The sequence below is a fragment of the Giraffa tippelskirchi genome, chromosome 7 (assembly GCF_054371585.1).
Source record: "Giraffa tippelskirchi isolate mGirTip1 chromosome 7, T2T-mGirTip1v1.2.pri, whole genome shotgun sequence".
Taxonomy (NCBI): domain Eukaryota; kingdom Metazoa; phylum Chordata; class Mammalia; order Artiodactyla; family Giraffidae; genus Giraffa; species Giraffa tippelskirchi.
Genome location: NC_137281.1, coordinates 142,010,575 through 142,029,970, shown reverse-complemented (window position 1 = coordinate 142,029,970; position 19,396 = coordinate 142,010,575). Strand labels below are relative to the sequence as shown.

At 45.2% G+C, this 19,396-nt stretch overlaps 1 protein-coding gene across 12 annotated transcripts in view; it reads left to right on the top strand.

The window, feature by feature from the left end:
* The window catches only part of SLC8A3 (solute carrier family 8 member A3), a 156,464-nt gene that overhangs the window by 122,498 nt on the left and 14,570 nt on the right, over nt 1–19,396 (top strand). For 6 of the 12 annotated variants that reach the window (XM_081508850.1, XM_081508848.1, XM_081508852.1 and 3 more), the window contains exon 3: nt 16,914–17,017. In XM_081508850.1, the coding sequence (XP_081364976.1) occupies nt 16,914–17,017 (104 nt within the window). Of the gene's footprint in view, nt 1–14,005; nt 14,113–16,913; nt 17,018–19,396 lie in introns of all 12 variants that reach the window. The other 6 variants (XM_081508845.1, XM_081508844.1, XM_081508843.1 and 3 more) reach the window with 2 other exon arrangements.

Below are 19,396 nucleotides of genomic sequence, written 5' to 3'. Positions count from 1 at the left end.
GATACCTCACTGTACTTTTTATTTGCATTTCTCTAATAATTAACAATGTTGATCATCTTTTCATGTGCCCACTGGCCATCTGTATGTCTCTTTTGGAGAAATGTCTATTTAGATCTTATGCCAATTTTTTGATTGGGTTGTTTGGTTTTTGGTTATTGAGTTGTATGAACTGTTTGTAATATTTTGGAAATTAAGCCCTTGTCAATTGCAAATATTTTCTCCCAGTGCATTGGTTGTCTTTTCTTTTTAAGGTTTCCTTTGCTGTGCAAAAGATTTTAAGTTTGATTAAGTCCCATTTGTTTATTTTTTTTTTCCTTTTATTTCTATTGCCTTGGGAGAAAAGTCTTAAAACTCTTTAAGTACTGAGTCCAGGTTTATCTCTGACCTTGGGCTCAAGCTCTTAAACAGTAAATGACAGAACGGAATGTTGTTTTCACAGCACAAGTCACAGGAAGGAACACAATGTGCTGTGTTCAGTTGTGTCCGACTCTTTGTGACTCCCTGGACTATAGCCCGCCAGACTCCTCTGTCCGTGGGGTTCCCCAGGCAAGAATACTGGAGCAGGTAACCATTCCCTACTCCAGGGGATCTTCCCAACCCAGGGATCAAACTCCTATCCAGAACAGGAAGTTGTTTGCATGGCCTGGGTCACGGGAAGGCAGAGTGCAGCATATTAACATTCCACTAAAGGCAGGACTGAATTCATCAAGTGGCAGTGGAGCCACGTTCTAGCCAAGGGGACTCCTTTCACATATGTTTTAAAGGCCAAAGGAGTTTAGATTTGTTTGGGAAGGTAAAGGGGAGAGAGTAAAGATCGTTTCATGAGAGAAGCCCCATAACAATGCTCCGAAGGGAGAATATAGGCAGGAATGATGTCAGAGAGGCCCACTCAGGTCTCTCTTGGCGAAGCCTCCAGCATGATCACTTGTTAAGAGTTTAAGTGCAGGCTCTGCAGTCAGTCCTCAGGTCAAATCCTGGTACCACCACTTAGTAGTTTTCATTCATTATTCATTGAACAGATACAGATTGGGGGCCTAAGTGCCAGAGGCTGTTGGGGCACTGGTGAATAAGACAGTCACAGTTTTCTGCTCTCAGGGAACTTATATTCTGGTGGGGGAAACAGACTGTCCACAGACAAAACAAACATGTAAACAAGATAAAAACAAAACAGAGTGATCTGATGGGGAGTAGTTATAGCCAACCAGAATGGGTGGACAAAGAAGTAACAGGTAAACTGAGACATTTAAAAAGGCCCTGATGATAAGAATCTAGAAGGTCCCAGGCTTAGGAAAGAGTTTAGTGAAAAGGCACTAAAGTAGGATTGAGGTGGATGCATTTGAGAAAATGGAAAAAAAACAAGTAGACTTGGGCAGAGTGGATGGAGGAGGAGTGGTAGGGTGTCAGTTGGGGGCAAGCCAGGATGAGCTCTGCAGACCCAGTCAGGTCCTCAGGGTGATTCTGGAGCCTGTAGCATCAGTGTCCATGGAAACTTGTCTGAAATGCAAATTCTCAAGCCCTACCCAGACCTCTAGACTCAGGAACAATGTGGGTGGGGCCCAGCATTGAGTGTTTCATCAAGCCCTCTTAATGATTCTGAACATGCTGAAGTTTCAGAACTTCTGGGCTTGATTATGCAGGGTCGGTGGTTTGTTTTTTTTTTTTTTTTTGGTTGTTGTTGTTTTTAAATTTATGTGCTTATTTTAATTGGAGGATCATTGCTTTATAATATTGTGATGGTTTTTTGCCATACATCGACATGAATCATAGGCAGTTTAATTTTATTCTCAGTGCACTGGGAACCCACTGAGGATTTAAAGTAGGGGAGTGGCACATTATGATTTTCATTAAGAATTTTTTTAAAGCCTCCTTGCTGTTGAGAAGATAATGGACTCTTAATTCAGCAAAAGGGATGGAAGCAGGGACCCGGTTGGCTTAGGTGGCTATCTTAAGAGTCCTGGGCAGAAGTGACAGTGGTTTGGGCAGAGTGCGTACCAGTGAGGAGAGCTGGACCATCCCTGACAAGGACAGGGTCCACAAAGAACTAGCTGCCACCGTACATTTCAAAGGCAGTGCCTTCAGAGAGGACATTCTGCCCTGCCCAGTCTCCTTCCTTTTGTCTAAAATTAGGGAGCTTGAAGCTGAGATCGGACCTGTCTCAAGAGGGCGGGGAATTCCCCTGGTACATGAGGACAGGTGAGGTGGGCAGCAGTGATAAGGGGATGGATTCTGAAAGGCTGAGAAAGTTGAAGCCTTCCTGAGAGGCCTAAGGGGTTAGTTTTGGAGGGTGAAGTAGGAGCCCTACACATTACACACACATACACACACATACAGGTGTGCTTGACTGAAACCTGTCATTACCAAAAGCAAGGTTGTGCTTTTTGGTTTATATCACTATCAGCAAAAATCCCAAGAGAGAGATAAGGGCTCCTGTTCTCTCATTTAAGCTCAGAGAGGGTGAGTGCCTTAGGAGAAGGCATTGAATGAGAAGCAACAGCTGAATACAAACTCCGATCTTTTGCTTCCAAGGCTAACAGCCTCTGTGTTAACACAAGTCACCAAATGACCCCCGGAGTGGGTTAGGATGAGGGTGAGGTGAGTCATACACATGCAGGGTGGCTCCTGTCTTTATTTAAAAATTTGGTATTTATTATGAATTTTTTTAACTTAATTCTTCTTTTTTTTCATGTTGCATTAAAATATTACTTATCTTGATCACTGAGTTGCCTGGTGGACCCTTAAGTTTTGCACCTTTTGCTTGCTTGCCTCACCCTGGTCCTAGCCATGGACCTGCTACTCTAGTCTGTAACAGCCTCTTCCATTGACCATGAGCAGAACTTCAGACTTTTATCACAGAGCAAATAGGATGTCCATTCTCCTCACCCTGTGAAAATCTCAACTGCAGATTTTAGACTCTATTGCCCAAGAAACTGGCCTCTTGTCTTCCCACCGAGATCACCAAGTAGCTGGAGGCTAGGTCCTGACACTGAAGCTGAGAATGTAGCACTCAGCACTCCAATTTTCAGCTGGGGCCAGGATTCAACCCTGCCCACTCCAACCCTTTGACAGTCTGAGCTCCAGTTTATCTCTAGGTGGTACAAGACAAGAATTTTCTGTTTGACTGGAAGAAGAAGGGAAGAACCCTGAACTGGAAAACAGGTCATCTAGAAATCTCAAAGGCAGAGAATTCCCTGGGGGTCCAGTAGCTAGGACTCTGCACCTCCACTGCAGGGAGCACAGGTTCGATCCCTGATCTGGAAACTAAGATTCTGCATGCTGCGAGGACAAAATAACATGAAGTCAGTTAGTCTTTAGAAAAGACAAGTCTCATAGGCAGAAATTTCCGACAACCCCTTTGGGACACACAACACAATTCACCCAAAATGGTGACAATGGTTGACATGTAACCTGGATGCTCTCCTCTCATCCAGGGCCTCTGTATCACAGAACCCCAGGGCCAGCAGTCCCATGGACATCTGCATGAATGGATGGAATGCTGCAGCTCGGCCTTAGTTTAGTTCTGGATTGAATCAGTCAAGAAAACTCTCGTAGGACCAGCAGCTCACCTTCCATTTTGTTAAATCCCTAATTGAAGGAGTTTCTCTGCCCAGACCTGGGACAGTAATCTTTCCTGAACTTGCTCTTCACTGGAATCTCTAAAAATTATCCACCAGAAGGATGGGCTTTGTAAGTGCTGCAGTGGACAGGGATGTGAAGTGGAAAGTGAAGCTTTGACTGTGTTTAACTCAAGTCCTGAGGAGCCAGCTCCTCTGTCTTCCTAACTATTAGAAGATTTTCCTTGGACCTGAATTTTTGCATCTGTACAGTACGAACTTCCCCCCTTTCTGCTTGGATCAAAATCATTCTGAAAAAATGAGATCCCCAGCAGAGAGAGAAAATAAGACAGAAAGACCCAGCATCTCCAAAGCTATGAATCAGTCACTTGTTCTCTTTGGAGCTGGAAGAGACACACTGTTAAATAAAATGATTTTATAGGTTATTCTCACTGCCTTTCTAAGAAAGAGATTTATCAATTTCAAGGCACAGAAATGGTTTATTCCCAGATCATTGATGGGTTTCTTTTTTTTTTTTTTTCCTTTTTACCCTCTTCTGTTGACTTAGAAGAAGAAGAGAATTGAAGCTGTGAGTTGTCCTCCTCTCCATCCTGTTTTCTTAGGGTGAGGCAGGGCACACTTGGGACCCAAATAGGGCTGCAGATAACTGAGTCACATATGGAACTGAGACCCGCACATGAGAGCCTGGGGATTGGAAATTGAATTTCCCTTTGTGCATAACTAAGTAAGACTCCTGCAGAAACTTCTTTCAAGAAGGCCAGATTCTCTCTCCAATGTAAAGTGGGTTGTACCTAACCCTTCCCCACCCCATCATAGATAGCTTCACTAGCATGCACACACACACACAGTCAAGAACATGAAGCACTCCCCACCATAGGGCAGTAGAGGGAGAGAAATCTTTATTGTGGCTTGAAGAGCACTCTTCTCCCAGCAGAGACATTGCAGCTAGACAGTGGAGGAGCTCTTTTCCCCATGTGTGTGAGCGTGCGCACACATAGACTTTTATCTTTGCATGGTGGCCATGAGACATAGTCAAGCTTGGGAGCCTCCTTGAGGTTTGAGGTATGCTCAAAGCAGGATGGATTTGCACTGCTTGGGGAATACAATCTGATGCCTCCGCTGAGACAGTAAATTTCCTAGAGCTTAATATTACCTTCTTTGCCATGGAAATGCCATAAAAGCATTGGTCAGGGGAAAAAGGGTACTTTCTGTACATGTTCACACCACCGGACTGTGAGCTTCAAGAAGGCAGGAACATGCTTTTGATCAATATGTGGTCATATTGATGGGGGGCTGGATGGATGGATGAGTGTGTGGAGGGATGGATATTACAGAGAACGACTAATTCCTAGACTGAAGGGTCCAGTCTATATCCTCTATGAAAAGGTAGAGAGATAAAAATCTGTAATCTTTTCTACCCTGTAGGGCCACCCTGTGAGGCATGACAGCCTTCCAAAGAAAGGGTGTCTACCAGAAATGCAGACAGACTGCTGACTGAGGAGCAAGAAATGGAAAGGATGGGGGAAGAAAAGAGGAAGTTCCATGTTTTGCTCTGTATGCTTTTGTACCATTTGAATCTTTGAGGATATTTTACTTGAGTTATAATAAAGAGAAAACACAAAGGGGAAAAAAGAAAGGGTGCTTATTTAGAAGACCATATCGTTAAAACATTAAAAGATTTTCTCTCTTTGTCCTAACCTATGGGAAACAGAATGAGTTGGCCCTACTGGGACTTTTGGCACTATTCTGGCTCTAAACGTATCCTAAAGCCTTAAGTTCATAGTCATGCAGTCATTTCAGATGTCCTTTTCCCTTTAGTCCCAGGTAAGAAGCTCTTCAGGTATGGGGAAAGCAGGGGATTAGGAAAGTGAAGGAATCGGTCATGAGTTATGGTGCCCAGTGATGAGCCCAGACAGTTCCAGATGGGCAGGATGCACATGAAGTCTTCAAACGTGGGTGTGCGCCTAGCGACTTGCCCAGCAGTCAGGTCCTAATTGTCAGTGGAGACAGGATGTTTCTCTATTTTGCCTAGGGGAAGCCACCCATACTTATAGGTTTTCTCTGATCAGCCCAACTAATAATAAGTTTGTAAAAGCTGCACACAGCAGCAGGCTCATCAGAAGGGTCCAACGTAGATGCCAAAGCAGCAGAAATCATGTGCATGTTCCTACTTACACACTCAAACACCTTTCCCTCCCACTCTGTACCTCCTTGCCTGCTCATCCTCCCACCTATCTGGCCACTCCCCAGGCTGCAGAAAGTTATTCAGTGAAATCCATGTCTCCGCCTTCACCTGTCCCATATTCTTGTTGGTTCAAGCATGTGTGTGGAACAATCAATCAGGCAAGAGTCTGCCAAGCGAGGCTGCCATGTATAGTTGTACAGGTTGTGCACTGCATGAACACCCTTGAGTGGAGACTCAAAACTCAACCAGCACTCTCCACACCAAGTTCAGCTGTCTGACATGACCTACTGCTCTGGAAACTGGAGAAAGGCGCTCTCTTCTTGCCAAGCTGTGTATCTTCAAGAGCTGTATCTTTTCTTAGTTTTGCATAAAGGCGCTGTGGAGCCTAGCAGTGGCTCTACGTCAGGACAAAGTAGTTTGATTACTAAATAGACACTGCAAGACAGTTCCAAGAGATCATCTGGCTCAGTTCCTGACTTCATAAAATTTTAAAAAGCCTTTCATATTAGTTGCTGTGAAACAATGTGTCATTAACTTAGAGATGTAACACAATACCTAAATCACACTTCCATAGCTCAGAAATCCAGGCATGGCATGGCTACGTTCTCCGCTCAGAGTCTCCTGAGGCTGAAATCAATGTGTGGGTGGCTGGGCTCTTGTCTGGAAAACTCTGGGGAAGTGTCTGCTTCCAGCCTCATTCAGGAAGTTGGCAGAATCCAATTTCTTGTGGCTTTAGGTCTGAGGGCCCCCTTCCTTGCTCTCTGTCATCCAGAGACTACTCTGCTCCTTGAGGCTGCCTGCTTTTCTGCTCACGTGATGCCCTCCATCAATAAACAGCATGTTGTATCCTTCTTATGCTTCAAAGGGATTCATGCACGAATTCCTCTGGCTTCCTTTTTCTTCAGCCAGAAGTAAAGCTTTCTGCTTTTAAGGACTCTGGTGATTAGGTCAGGCCCACCTGGATAATCCCCCTATTTTAAGGTAACATAACATATCACATAACATCATGAGGGGGTGATATCATATTCACAGGCTCCAGGAATTAAGGTAGAGCATCGTTGAGGGGACATTGTATTTTATTTTTTATTGACGTATAATTGATATACATGTTGTGCTAAGATGGGGCTTGTTTGTTTGTTTTAAACCTTTAATAAAAGCAAAAAAAAAAATGAATGCAGAAGAACACAATGCTGAAAACTTAGTATAAATGTGAATCTTACTAGATGTTCAAATCTAGTATCATGTAAATTTTGTTCATGCTATTTTACATTTTTACCAACTTTGGTTTGTATATTTGCCATTAAGTATTGGCAACAAAATTCTTCAGATTCACATATTTTGGCTACATTGTTTCTAACAGATAAAGATTTATTCCCAGTTTAAGAGAAAAATGCTTATGGTTTGTGCATGGTCAAGTATATTTGAAAGATTCAATAACTGCTTTCATCTAATAAGCTGTGGTTTTTCATAAAATGCTGGCATCCTCATTGAAAAATCTTTTCATATAACTGATCATTTTTGTTCTCAGAAAATGTATAAGGGCTCATTGCAAAGTTCAGAATGATCCTCTTCTTTTACACAAAATTCCTCTAAAACAAATTAGCTACAGTAGACTAAAATTTACTCCAGAATATTTTCCTCAAAACAAAATCAAACCACAACAAAGACCATCGCTCGAGTGGAACTGGGGGTACAGTCCACAGCCATCAGCAGTGGCTCCACGTAAGATGGGGCATTTTAGAAATTCAACCTACCACAGTCTTGTCACCCACCCACATTTATTTTAAAAACCAAATCCCTGAGCCTTTTTTCCCCAAAGGCTTGTGTGAATAAGCTCTTTCAGATAGCTGCCCATTTTGAGCAGACACTCACAAGTAGTAAGATAATTTGTAAATTGATCAGAACTACCTTTTCTCATCATAACCTCTCTGGAACATGCTGGTAGAATCTGAAACTGTCAGTGGTATGTTGGAACTGGCTCTTACCAGTTCACAAGAGCTGATTGTTATGTGTTTAAGCTTTTTGCAAGATGGTTGTTCAAACTACTAGTACCCTAAAATTTACTATTGTGGGAGTATTTACACCATGGAAGACATCACCCCAAATCAAGGTTGTTGTTTTTTTTCCCCAATGAACAGGTTTACCAGCACACCACTGAGTGCTTATCTTTCTTTACAGGTCATCTCCTTGACATCCTATGACATGCAGAATCCTTTCCACAAACCTTTTCATGGATGGTCGTCACCCAACTTTTGAATATCACCAGAAATGGGGTGATCACTCCCTTTTAAATCAGTTGATCTCATTGATGTAATGGTATATGGTAGAGTTGAAGTCTGCCTCCTGGCCAATGGCCTTGGTCCTTTGGACACACCACTTGTGATGGCCCCAGGACCATTTGGAGTGGGTGCCATCTCCTCCCCAAGCAGACACCTCTCTGGATCCACATATCTGATCCTGATTAGAAGCTCAGTCTTTAGAGCCATACTGTTTGAGTTCAAATCCCAGCTCCGCCACTCATTTATCTGTGACCTTAGGCAAGTCTCTTAACTTGCCTGGGCCTCTAGTTCTTCATCAATAAAATGGCAATAAAAATAGTACATACCTACATGGGTTATGATGAAGACTAACTAAATGAGATGATGTGAGTACCTTGCCTGGCATGTACCTACCTCATGGGTTTGTTGTGAAGATTGAATTATCTAATGTAATAATTCTATAATCTAATATATAATTCTAGAATTCTAATAATTCTATCTAATATATAATTCTAATGAAGTGCCAAAAGAGAACAGTGCCTGGCATAAGTAAGCACTATTAAATATTAGTCAATTAATTTGAAACATGATGTCTTCATCAACTAAGTCACCCTGTTAAGGGCACACTACAATTCGCCTCTTGAAATGTCATGTCAAGGGACTTTCCTCACAGTCCAGTGGTAAAGAATCTGCACTTCCATTGCACGGGGCACAGGTTCGATCCCTGGTCAGGAGCTATCCCGCATGCCACGTGGTATGGCTGAAAAGCAAATTTAAGAAATTAAAAAAAAAAAAAATGTAGTGTCAGAATGGACCCAACTCCAGCCCTTGCTGAAATGCTAGACTTCGATTTCAGCTCCACCTCCCCGACTGGCACTAGTTTTTGAGCAGCTACGTCCTTTTCCCTGAGTTTTTAGTAGAGTCAGAGAGACTTCCCCCAAAAGTCTTGGGGGCTGGACAAGCAGCATGCAAATACCCGGGTTACTTGTTAGAAATGCAGAATCTCAGCCCCCCACCCCAGACCTGCCTACCCAGAATCTGCATTTTAACAAGATTCCCAGGGAAAACATGCACACAAGAGTTTGAGAAGCGCTATTTTGGGGACCCTATGACACATCGATTTTCAAGAGAAAACCAATGAGAGCATCTTAAGCCTTCTCATGAGATGAGAAGCTTTTCCCCCAGACCTTGGTAGGCGTGGGGGAATGTCAGTGTTGGGCTGTCAGGCTGTGTTGGAGGTGGGAGGGGCTTTTCTGCCCTGGTTCAGAGCCAGAAATCTAGCAGAGGGCAAGACGGGGGCTGCTGGCACCAACTCGAGAGATGAAAAGGACTAAAAGGAGAACCCAGCAAAGACGTGAGGCTTCTGAAAGCTCCCACAGAAAGGCTAACAGCTCTGTCCTACGGCCCTGGGTCAAGGAAGCTTTGTGAGCGTTAGCTGGCCTGGAGCAGCCAGGATAAATTTAGAGATGATGAAAAGGAACCCTTCTTGATGTGGTGAAGAGTCATTTAGTGGGAATCAGGAGGGAAGAGGTCACCAAGTCAGGGATTCTTTAGAGATTATTTCCAGCAAGGGAGGGCCAAAGGGTTAAGAAGCCACCTACTCACATTGCAAAGCAGAGTCAGATCCCTTTATTACCTGCCTATGCTGCCTGGATTTAAATGGGAGAATTCTGTGCTTCTTTACTGTGGCCACAGCTTGGGAATGGCACCCAGAATTTACCCACCTGCTTGTACAAAATAAGCTACAGGAATAATAAGGGACATATGCTAAAACCTCAGCTTTGCTGTTTCCTAGCTGGGCAAGTTACTTAACCTCTCTGAGCATCTGTTTTCTCATCTTTAGAATAGAAGGAATATCACCTATGTTACGTGGCTGAAGTAAGGATGAAGTGAGAAAGTTCTCACGGCACTGAATGAGAGGAAATGTATATGTTATGTTAGATTCCTTCCTTGTGTAAAGTGAGATTCACAAGGTCCTGATTTGGAATTGGGTTTCCTCATACAAAAGAATGTCCTGAGAAGGCCAGCTAGGCAGCCCAGAAATATGTTTCCTAATCCTTTCCCGGTTGCTGGTGGGTGAGGTCCTGGTGGTATCTTTTCAAGCAGCATAATCAGTCTTAGCTGGAAATGCTGCCTGGTTTGGCACCTTCCTCTGCAGAAGGCTCGGAGGAAAGGCAGGTGCAGACTTACAGTCTCTGAAAGCATGACTGGCTCTTAGGAACAGCTGCTCAGGATAATCTGACCCCATGACCATTTAGTATCTGCCACTGAGCGGAAGGGAAGGTCCCCTGGAGAAGGGACTGTCAGCCCACTCCAGTATTCTTGCCTGGATAATCCCATAGGCAGAGGTGCCTGGCAGGCTACAGTCTATGGGGTCGCAAAGAGCCGGACTCGACTGAATGACTGAGCATGCATGCATGAACTGGGCAGAAGGAGGAATTGGGAATAGGAGGGAGGTAGGGTTCAAAAGCCCTAGCCTAAACCCATGAGTTAGGTCCTGGCTTGTTGTTGCAAAGAACAATATCAAGTCCCATAGACTGGACAGATAGCATAGGTGAAATACACTGAGGGTGTAGTTCAATGACATGTGGGCTTCTAGCCTCTTTGTCCCACTGAGAAAGCTTAGGCATTCCATCAAAGTAGCCTTCAATATATTATTTGTTCCTAATGAGTTATATTTTCACTGTAAAAAGGCAGAGTAGATTCATTTCATGAAGTCTTAGTTTCATGATGAATTTCATGAATTTCAGATTAATTTCATGGATTTCAGATTAATTTTATGATTTTGTAATGGGCTAGAATTTTGCCATTAGCAAAATTAGACATGACAAAGGGCCTCCTCTACACCAGACACTAGGACTACAGTGACAAACAAGAAGGACAGGCTCCCTGTCCTCAGGCAGCTTACACTCTAACGTGGACAGGTAGACTATAAACAAGTAAGTTAAAAACCTAACCAGCTAACTTCGGGCTGTGATCGGTGCACTGAAGGGATTGAGCAGAGTAAGTAACTTGATGGAACATGATAGAAAGTGACCCAGGGTGGAGGGTGGGCAAGGTAGGGAGGAAAGAGGCCCAAGGAGGAAATATGGCCTCCCGAGGAAGGAATGTTTATGTGGCATCAAAAGGACAAGGATAAGCTCAGAGCCAGGCACTGGGAACAGCAGAGATGATGCCCTAAGTGGGCAATGATGTAAGGAAGAGGAAGACCAGTCTGTCTGGGATTCATGAGCAAAGGGAAAACATTATGAATGATCCTATAGGCTGTAGTAAGAATTTTGTCTTTATTCCAATTAAGGAGGCATGATAAGACCTGGGTTTTATTTTTAATAGATAACCCTGTTGTCATGCAGGGAAGGAATTGAAGGAGGACGGCAAAGTCAGGAGCAGGAAAACTTCTTAGGAAGCTATTGCAAAGTCCAGGGGACAAGTAATGTTGTTTTGATCTAGGTCTTGATAGCAGAGGGAAGATGGTGATAAATTAAATGTTTTAGGGTCAGAGGTGGGCATCGGGCAGGGGGCTGGCAATGGGGAGGGATGAAGGGAAAGAAAGGAATCAGGGCATTCTGGGTTTAAATAGATGATGATTCCATTAACTAAAATGGAGAAGAACAAGTTTAGAAGGGAACTCAAGACCCGGCTGGTAACCCTTAATAAATGTAAATGTTCTTGTGGCCTCATTTGTGGCTTGAGCAGAACTGAGAACCTTCTCGATTTTCTCCAGGCCAGGTAATATCTTAAGCCCAAACAGATGTGGTGCCTTCCCCACAAGCAATCTCAGGGAGGGAGTCTTTCAACTTGCCTCCTCCCCCGTGACACCCTCCAACTAGAGGTTCCTCCTCACTCAGCCAAATTTCTCTTGGCACTGCTTATCGTCTGGCCTCATTTCTCTGTCTTCAACTAAGTTGTCAATGGCTCCTCTCATTCTGTTTATCCATTCACTGAAAATCAAGCAAGCACAAGGCAGGCTGTGTTTCTGACATGTGGTCTGTCCAGCCCAGAACTTGTCACTGGCAGGGACACAAAGCCAGAGTGGGGGAGAATACGAGAGTCGCTCTCCATGCTACTACCTTGAAACTTCCAAGCCCCTCTAAGAACCCATCTGGCAGTTATGATCCTGTTCTGTCCAATTCCTTCTTGACCTGACTTCTGTTTCCTGCCTGTGCTACCTCTTGGGTCACCAGTTCTATTTCTTGACTTCCCTTTTATCCTCTGATTCGATAACTGGAGATGAGATCTCTTTACATATTACTCTCGATCCACCAAACTGGGGTTATATTACTCTTAGTAATGATAGTGGCTATTTATTAAGCATTTACTAGAGAACACAACCTGCCAAGTGCTTTGCATGCATTATCTCAGTTAAGAACGCTGTGAAGAGGTATTAGTATTCCACTTTACAAATGAGACTTGGCGAGCTCTAGCAAGTCACCTGAGGTCACCCAGCTGAGAGGTGGGGCAGGGTTTGATCCCAGGTCACCGTCTCTGATACAAAGCCACTGCCCTGGAGGAGAGAAGGCCAAAGTATTGTTGCCTTTCAGTGACCCCAGTGGGTGACTCCTGCACTCTCTGGTGACCAGCCAGGTTAATCTGTGACTGGGGTGGGTGTGACAAGTGATGAGGGTTTGAGCCTGTTTTTGAAGCAGTGGGGTGGCAGAGGCTGAGTGCGTTAGTAACTGCTATTACATTCACTTCAGGAGCAATGGACCGACATCTGGTTCTACAAGATCGACAGTGTGGCCGGTGGGAGCTCTGTAGACATCCAGAGTTCTAACAGTGACTTGGGAAAGCACAGGAGAGAAGAGAGATTTCCAAGACACAATGTAGCCATATTCCTACTTTATGCTAAAGAATAAAGGGTGAAGCTGAAGGCCTCGGTCTCCACAAAGGGCAGGGCTCGGGGAACCCGAGTGGAAAAGGGCAATGCCCTGGGGCAGCTGAGCAGGGCTCCTGTGTGGCCCCTTCTCTCCCACCACTAAGGGAAGACTCAGCTCCATGCCCACCCTCATCCTGCAATGTCTCTCCCCCTTAGTATCTGGGGTCTGATCCGGAAACATCCCCCTCGTCAAGCACAGCCTGGGAGAGGCTCAGGACCTCCTCTGTTTTTGAAGCTCCTGGTAATATGTATTTTTCAAAGTAAAGAAACATGCAAAACAGGGTTCCTGAAGTTGGTTTCTATTTTTCGATGTTTAATAGAACAACTCCTTTTCACACAAAAAAACAACTTAACTGTGCTCATCATAAGATCACTTAGGATTTATGAATCAATCGTAATTCAGAGAGTCAGAGTTTCTGTGATCCAGTCAGTGTGTTCCTCTGACAACAGAAGCTCATTTGCAGATCTGGTTGGTAGTGTTTGAGGACTGCTGTGAATTACCAGAAGGTGTGACTTGAGCCAAACAGCCCTCCAGGCTTCCCTGTGATAGTCACAAACCCAGAGAAAGGTACTAGTTGCAGGCAAAACTCCCACGGGCCAGCAACATCCCCCCACACACTGTCCTTTCTGCCCTTTCTATAAAATATAACTTTCAACTCAGTATCAGCTGATTTCAAAAGAAAAAAAAATTTTTTTTTAATTCTCTCTTGCTCTAAAAGCAAGATAGAATAAGGAAGCAAATGCTTTAGAGGAACCTAAATGTCTGAGCCTTTATATGTATATTTCACAGCTCTCACAGCCTGTTTGTGTAGCAGTGAAATTATTCGTCCAAGGTCACATAACGTATACAGGATTAGAACCTAGATCCTTTGACTGCAAAGCCTGAGAGTCTTCCAGTCTAATAATGCCATGAAGCCACTCAAAGCCTGGGAGGAGCCCAGTGGGGCTGGAAGGTGGCCGGGGACGACCACTCTCCTCTGTGCTCCTATAGTGTTGGGGCAGATTTTTGACCTTTCTGGATCTTTTCCCTGTTTCTTTCTCCTCCCGTTTCTTCTCTGGCTGGCTAGCCCCCCATTCTACTCCTTGCTTATGATCCTTATTTTTCCATCCACAGCAAAACAGTTCACATCAAGGTAATTGATGGTGAGGCGTATGAGAAAAACAAGAATTACTTCATTGAGATGATGGGCCCCCGCATGGTGGATATGAGTTTTCAGAAAGGTGTAGTACCCTGTCCTCCACACTAACGTTAACACTCTCCTCTCCTCTCCTGTTTCCTCCTTTCTCCTCCCCATTTGTTGCCTTCTCTTTCCCCTTCTTCTGCCTCTCTGGTTCACTATCCCTGTTTCCTTTCTTGTCCTCTCTTTTCCTCTCTCCCTCTGCTCGCTCTGCACCCAACTCTGTCCTAACACCTGCCAGCCTGTCACATGGTATCATAAGAGGGATGCTCAAGAGCCAGTGGTAACTTTTGTGGGATGAGGAAATGGATATGGGAAAAAAATTGAGAGAGAGCACCAGCCACAGCCCTGAGAGGATCATATATGAGGCGCTGTGCTTCTTCTGAGTGGTTTAGGATGCAAGGAAGGAAAAGATAGTGCAGCTCCAGGCAGAAGGGCAGCCCTGGAACACTGGCCCAGCTCTTAGCTGAGGTCCATGGGGCAGCTCTTCTCAGGGCTAAGCTGATAGTCCCTGGGTACGAAAGATCAATATATGTGGATTTGGGTTCTATTTGTGGTTCATCCATTCCTCAAGGCAGGCCTTAGGTGAGAGCCGCTTAACTGCCATATCCCTGCGAGCAAGGGTATTTTTCTCTCCCTGACCTTGATTGAGCTGAAAGTACAGGTTTGAGTTCTAGGTCTAGATCAAAGACCTGCCTGTCATATTCTGCTTTCCCTGTGAAGGGCATCTAGGGGTGAAGGCAGTTAGAAGATGGGAGGGAGTATTATGACCTGAGGGGAGGCTCCCCCAAGAAGTCACAGGACTTCTCAGAGTGGGCGGAGCATCTGCTTCGACTTAAATGGCCCCATACACCCCAGCCTCCAAGAGACAAGACAGAAAATCCTTTTTTCAGATGGATCATACTGTGCAGGAGGGCAGAGCCGTCAATAGTGTCCCTCCAGACCATGCCCATGGTCACAGAGCAAGCACCCCCTTCCTGTCCCCCAGCAGCATCCCTGCAGTGGAAAAACAGGCCAGGCTCACATCCTGTAGACAGCCCTAGGGTACCACATCTAGGATGAGAGAGAGTCCCAGAAAATGCCTCTTGACAATCAGTGATATTTGTCTTTGGTGCACTGAGCAAGGTGTGGAAAGATGTCCAGAAAGTGCTCAAAAGGTCACACACACGCACACACACACACACACACCACAAATGCACAGCAAGTCCTGTGCCCAACAAAGCACCTTAGATCAGCCTGCCACTGTATAGATGACAAAGCCGAGCCTGTCTTCAGAGTGGAACAGGAACATCAGAGGTTCTAATGAAACTTTTTACACTATTGTTTGTTAGCACATTTTACCCTTTAGAGAGCATTTAGGTCCCAGGCAAAACAAAACAAACAAAATACAAAAAAAAAAAGCAGAAAATAACAGTTAAGGCTTACTACTAGGACTCCTTGACACCACTGTGGTTCCATGACGGACCAGGTGAAGCCACGCAGAGAGATCCAGGCCCATATGGCAACTTCTCCAATGACAGTGGACCTGAGCCAGCCTCAGGCCAGGCTATGAAAGGAAGTGATTTTCATGGAAACTTTGCTTTCCTGTGTGATTTGGTTTTAAAAGATACTATGCTTTTGGGGGGCTTCCTGGTAGCTCAGTTAGTAAAGAATGCGCCTGCAATGTGGGAGACCCTGGTTCAATCCCTGAGTCAGGAAGATTCCCGTAGAGAAGGGATAGGCTACCCACTCCAGTATTCTTGGGCTTCCCTGGTGGCTCAGATGGTAAGGAATCTGCCTGCAGCGCGGGAGACTTGGGTTCGATCCCTGGGTTGGGAAGATCCCCTGGAGGAGGGCATGGCAACCCACTCCAGTATTCCTTCCTGGAGAATCGCTAGGGACAGAGGAGCCTGGCATGCTACAGCCCATGGGGTTGCAAAGAGTTGAACATGACTGAGTGACTAAGCACATGCTTTGTTGAGATACCCAGAAATGAACAGAAACCTCCATCACCATGTCCCCCTGATGCCTAATAATCAGCATTTGAGGAAGCCAGCTTTGAGACATATCACCCCCATGTGATAGAGGTGCAAAGATGGTTTAGAATTGATGATTTATGTCATTTTCATCACACTTTTCAGGAATGCATCAGCTGTAACTCTTAAAGGAGTCCCACATCATACTGTGATTAATACATATTTATTTTACTTCCCACCACTAAAGCCCTACAAGGTTAAAAATGAAGAAGATGATAGAATTCTGCCTTCCTTCCTTTCTTTTTCTCTCTGATTTCCCTGCCTCAAAAATACTTTCCTTTTAAGATTTTCTTTGTGAGGCTCATGTATGAAGTGGGTATAGACACAAGGAAGGGAAACAAGCCCCTAGAGAGATACTGTTGACATTCTCTGTTGTAGAAGAGCCCTGGGCCACTCCCATAGGCCAGCAGTTCACCTACTCCCCAAAGAAATGCCAGTTACCATGTGACACCCAACGGAATGTGCTGCTCAACTCACTTTGTACTAACCATCAGCAGGATTGAAAATGACTCCTCCCCCTCCATCACCCCCCTTCTTCCTTCCCATTTCCCTCCCGTCCTCATGGATCCCTTCCTTTGCCCACTTTCCCTTGCCTTCTGACTCCCTTTCCCTCTCACTCGTAAGGACAACTATGACCAAGGAGATAAGAAAAGCTAAGACCATTTTTGATATAAGAACAATATAATCCACCGAGTCCTGTCAAACGCCACCATGGCGGGACTGGGCTGCATGTGCCAAGAGTGATGGGGAATGATTTTAAAGGCTGTGCTCCGGGTGACCAACCAATCTACCGACCCAGTCGACACTTTCTCTCTTGTTGTCCCTACAGGAAAACCGTAAGGGTTAAAATAGTAGATGAGGAGGAATACGAAAGGCAAGAGAATTTCTTCATTGTCCTTGGTGAACCGAAATGGATGGAACGTGGAATATCAGGTGTGAGATTCTTAAAAAAAAAAAAAAAGAACAAACAAAAGAAAACAAAAAGAAAAAAATTTAAACAAGCTGAAAAGCAACAAGAACCAAAAGCAACTCTATTTTTTCTCCCCTCCCCCCTTTGTTTCTTTTTCTTCCTTCCTCCTTTTGACCGATGGACTTTTTTATTCTTTTCCCTCCTGTATTCTCGCTCCTCACCCTGTTTCGGTATCATCTCTGCCTTCTTAGCCTTAGCTTATTTCCGAGTCCTCCTTTTTCACCTCCTGGGCACAGTGCAGCCTCGACGCCTCATGACCCTGCTGAGTTACTTCTGCCTTGCGTTCCAGTTATCCGATTACCAATGTCCCCTGCACTTCCTCTTCCACTGCCCACCCCCGCCCCATTTCCTGCCCCACGCAAAGTCACCTGTAAATGTACCAACTCCTTGGTGGGTGGGGAGGAGAAGATAAAGAAAGGAATGCATGCGCTGCATGCCTGTGCCCCTTCCCTGCCTTCTTCCCCTTCCACCCCTTTCTCTCTCTAGCCGGGATTGAATGGGGGAGGGTCTGGGATGGGGGCTGGATCCCGGGTTGCAGTGATGCTTTGACAGTCTTCTGCTGCATCTCCCAACCTCCGTGGAGTGCTTGGCAGGTTTTTCACTTGCAGAGTGGCCCATGGGCCCCTGTGTCCTTCGTGGAGGTAAGTGTTTTATCTGGCTACTTCATAGTTGGGTAGAGCAAAACGTGGAAAGGTATACCAGTTGTCAGAGGCCACACTTCTGGGAGCTCTCTGAGGGAAAGCTGACTTCCAAGGTAGTCATGCCATCTGGAACCCTGAGCTGTTCATGCTTCCCTTGACATCCCACCCCATCCCGTTCTACCCCTTGTCTAGCCCAAGGCGGGGTACTTTATTCCAACTGCTTTAGGGTAAGGCAGTCCTGAAAGCAGATAATTGAGTCTGCCAAAGTGAAGTGATTAACTCCAGGTATGGAAATCACCTCAGCCAGAAGACCCTGGAAAAGGACTGACATTGGGCCGGCCCAGAGTATGGCCTTTTGGGTTTTCCAATAGGAGGAGCTCTCAATGGCGTGGTTGGTGTTGATCCTTGAGAAATAGATGTTGGACAGTTCACAGAAGGCAGCCTTGGCTTGGCGTCTGCAAATGAGCGTATTACCCAGGTCTCGAGATAACCCTCATCCCACACCAGAGACGTGGCCTCCTCTCCTCCTTTCCTCAGGACCTGCATCTTGGGATACCTGCCTGAGGGACTGATTATGTTGCAACCAAGGTAGATGTCAGGAAAGATTTCTTCCCTTGAAGAAAATGATTGGAAGCTATGCCTTTGAAAGTGTTGGAGGAGTACATGTGGGTAAGAATGCTCTTGGGAAATGCCAAGAGGGGGTCATTCAGACTCCCCTTCAGGACACATGTGCTGCTGGGAGCCTCATGGAGGATAGAACAGTGAGACCTACTTGTTTGTCAAAAATGATGCTTCTGCCACTACTTCACATGACAAACAACAGCATGAAGCCTTTCACTCAAGGACAGATCTAAGATGTGTAGCCACTACATTCCCAAAGGCTTGTTCCCAGGTCTTCTTCTGAGACCTGAATGATTGCTCAGTTCCCCTTGTCTTCTGACTCTCTCTGCAGATCTGACTGTTTCTGTGCCCACACTGGTTTGGTCACACCAGAAGCCCTCTCTGCTTTCCATTATTCATTCTCTTCTTGGCCACCTAATACGATGTTGCCATGAGCCTGATTCCCAAAGAGTGCTGGAAGAAAAGAGTAATTTCCATTGCTTCCCAGATTGTGTTCCTGCCACGTGGACTAGTCTCAGAAATTGTCTCAATATCTGCCCTACCTCATTCCCATCTCCCTTCTGCATTTACTGCACATCTTCATGATTGGTTGGATGCAGCTGACACCTAAGGCCATTGTAAACTAGCCTCATCAATTTCCACAGTTCCCAGCTACTTATGTGCAAATGAAAGCAGGACAAAGGATCACACAGGGTGGCTAGAAAGAAGGCAGTCTTCTTCAGACAAGGAGAATGAGTTGCAAGTCCATCCATGACTTTATTCTACCAGTGAGGAGGCTTTTTTTTTTCCTGCCTCCCCGATAAAGACCATTCAACAGCAGGACAGAGAGTGACCTAAGATAAATCTTGTGATCTTCAGGAGACTTGAAACACGAATGCCTATGGCTACTCTTCATTTGAGGACCCCTTTTCACTGCAATAGATTCTCTATCCAAGGAGATGTCAGCAGAGCCCTGATGGAGTCCAGTCCTGGGGGAAGCAGTAGGAGAGAAGACAAGGATTTCATCAAGCTACCGGTGTGATATGCCCCCAGATCTTTTCTCAGTGACCAAGGTGGAAGTTGCCAATAGGAAAGGTGTCC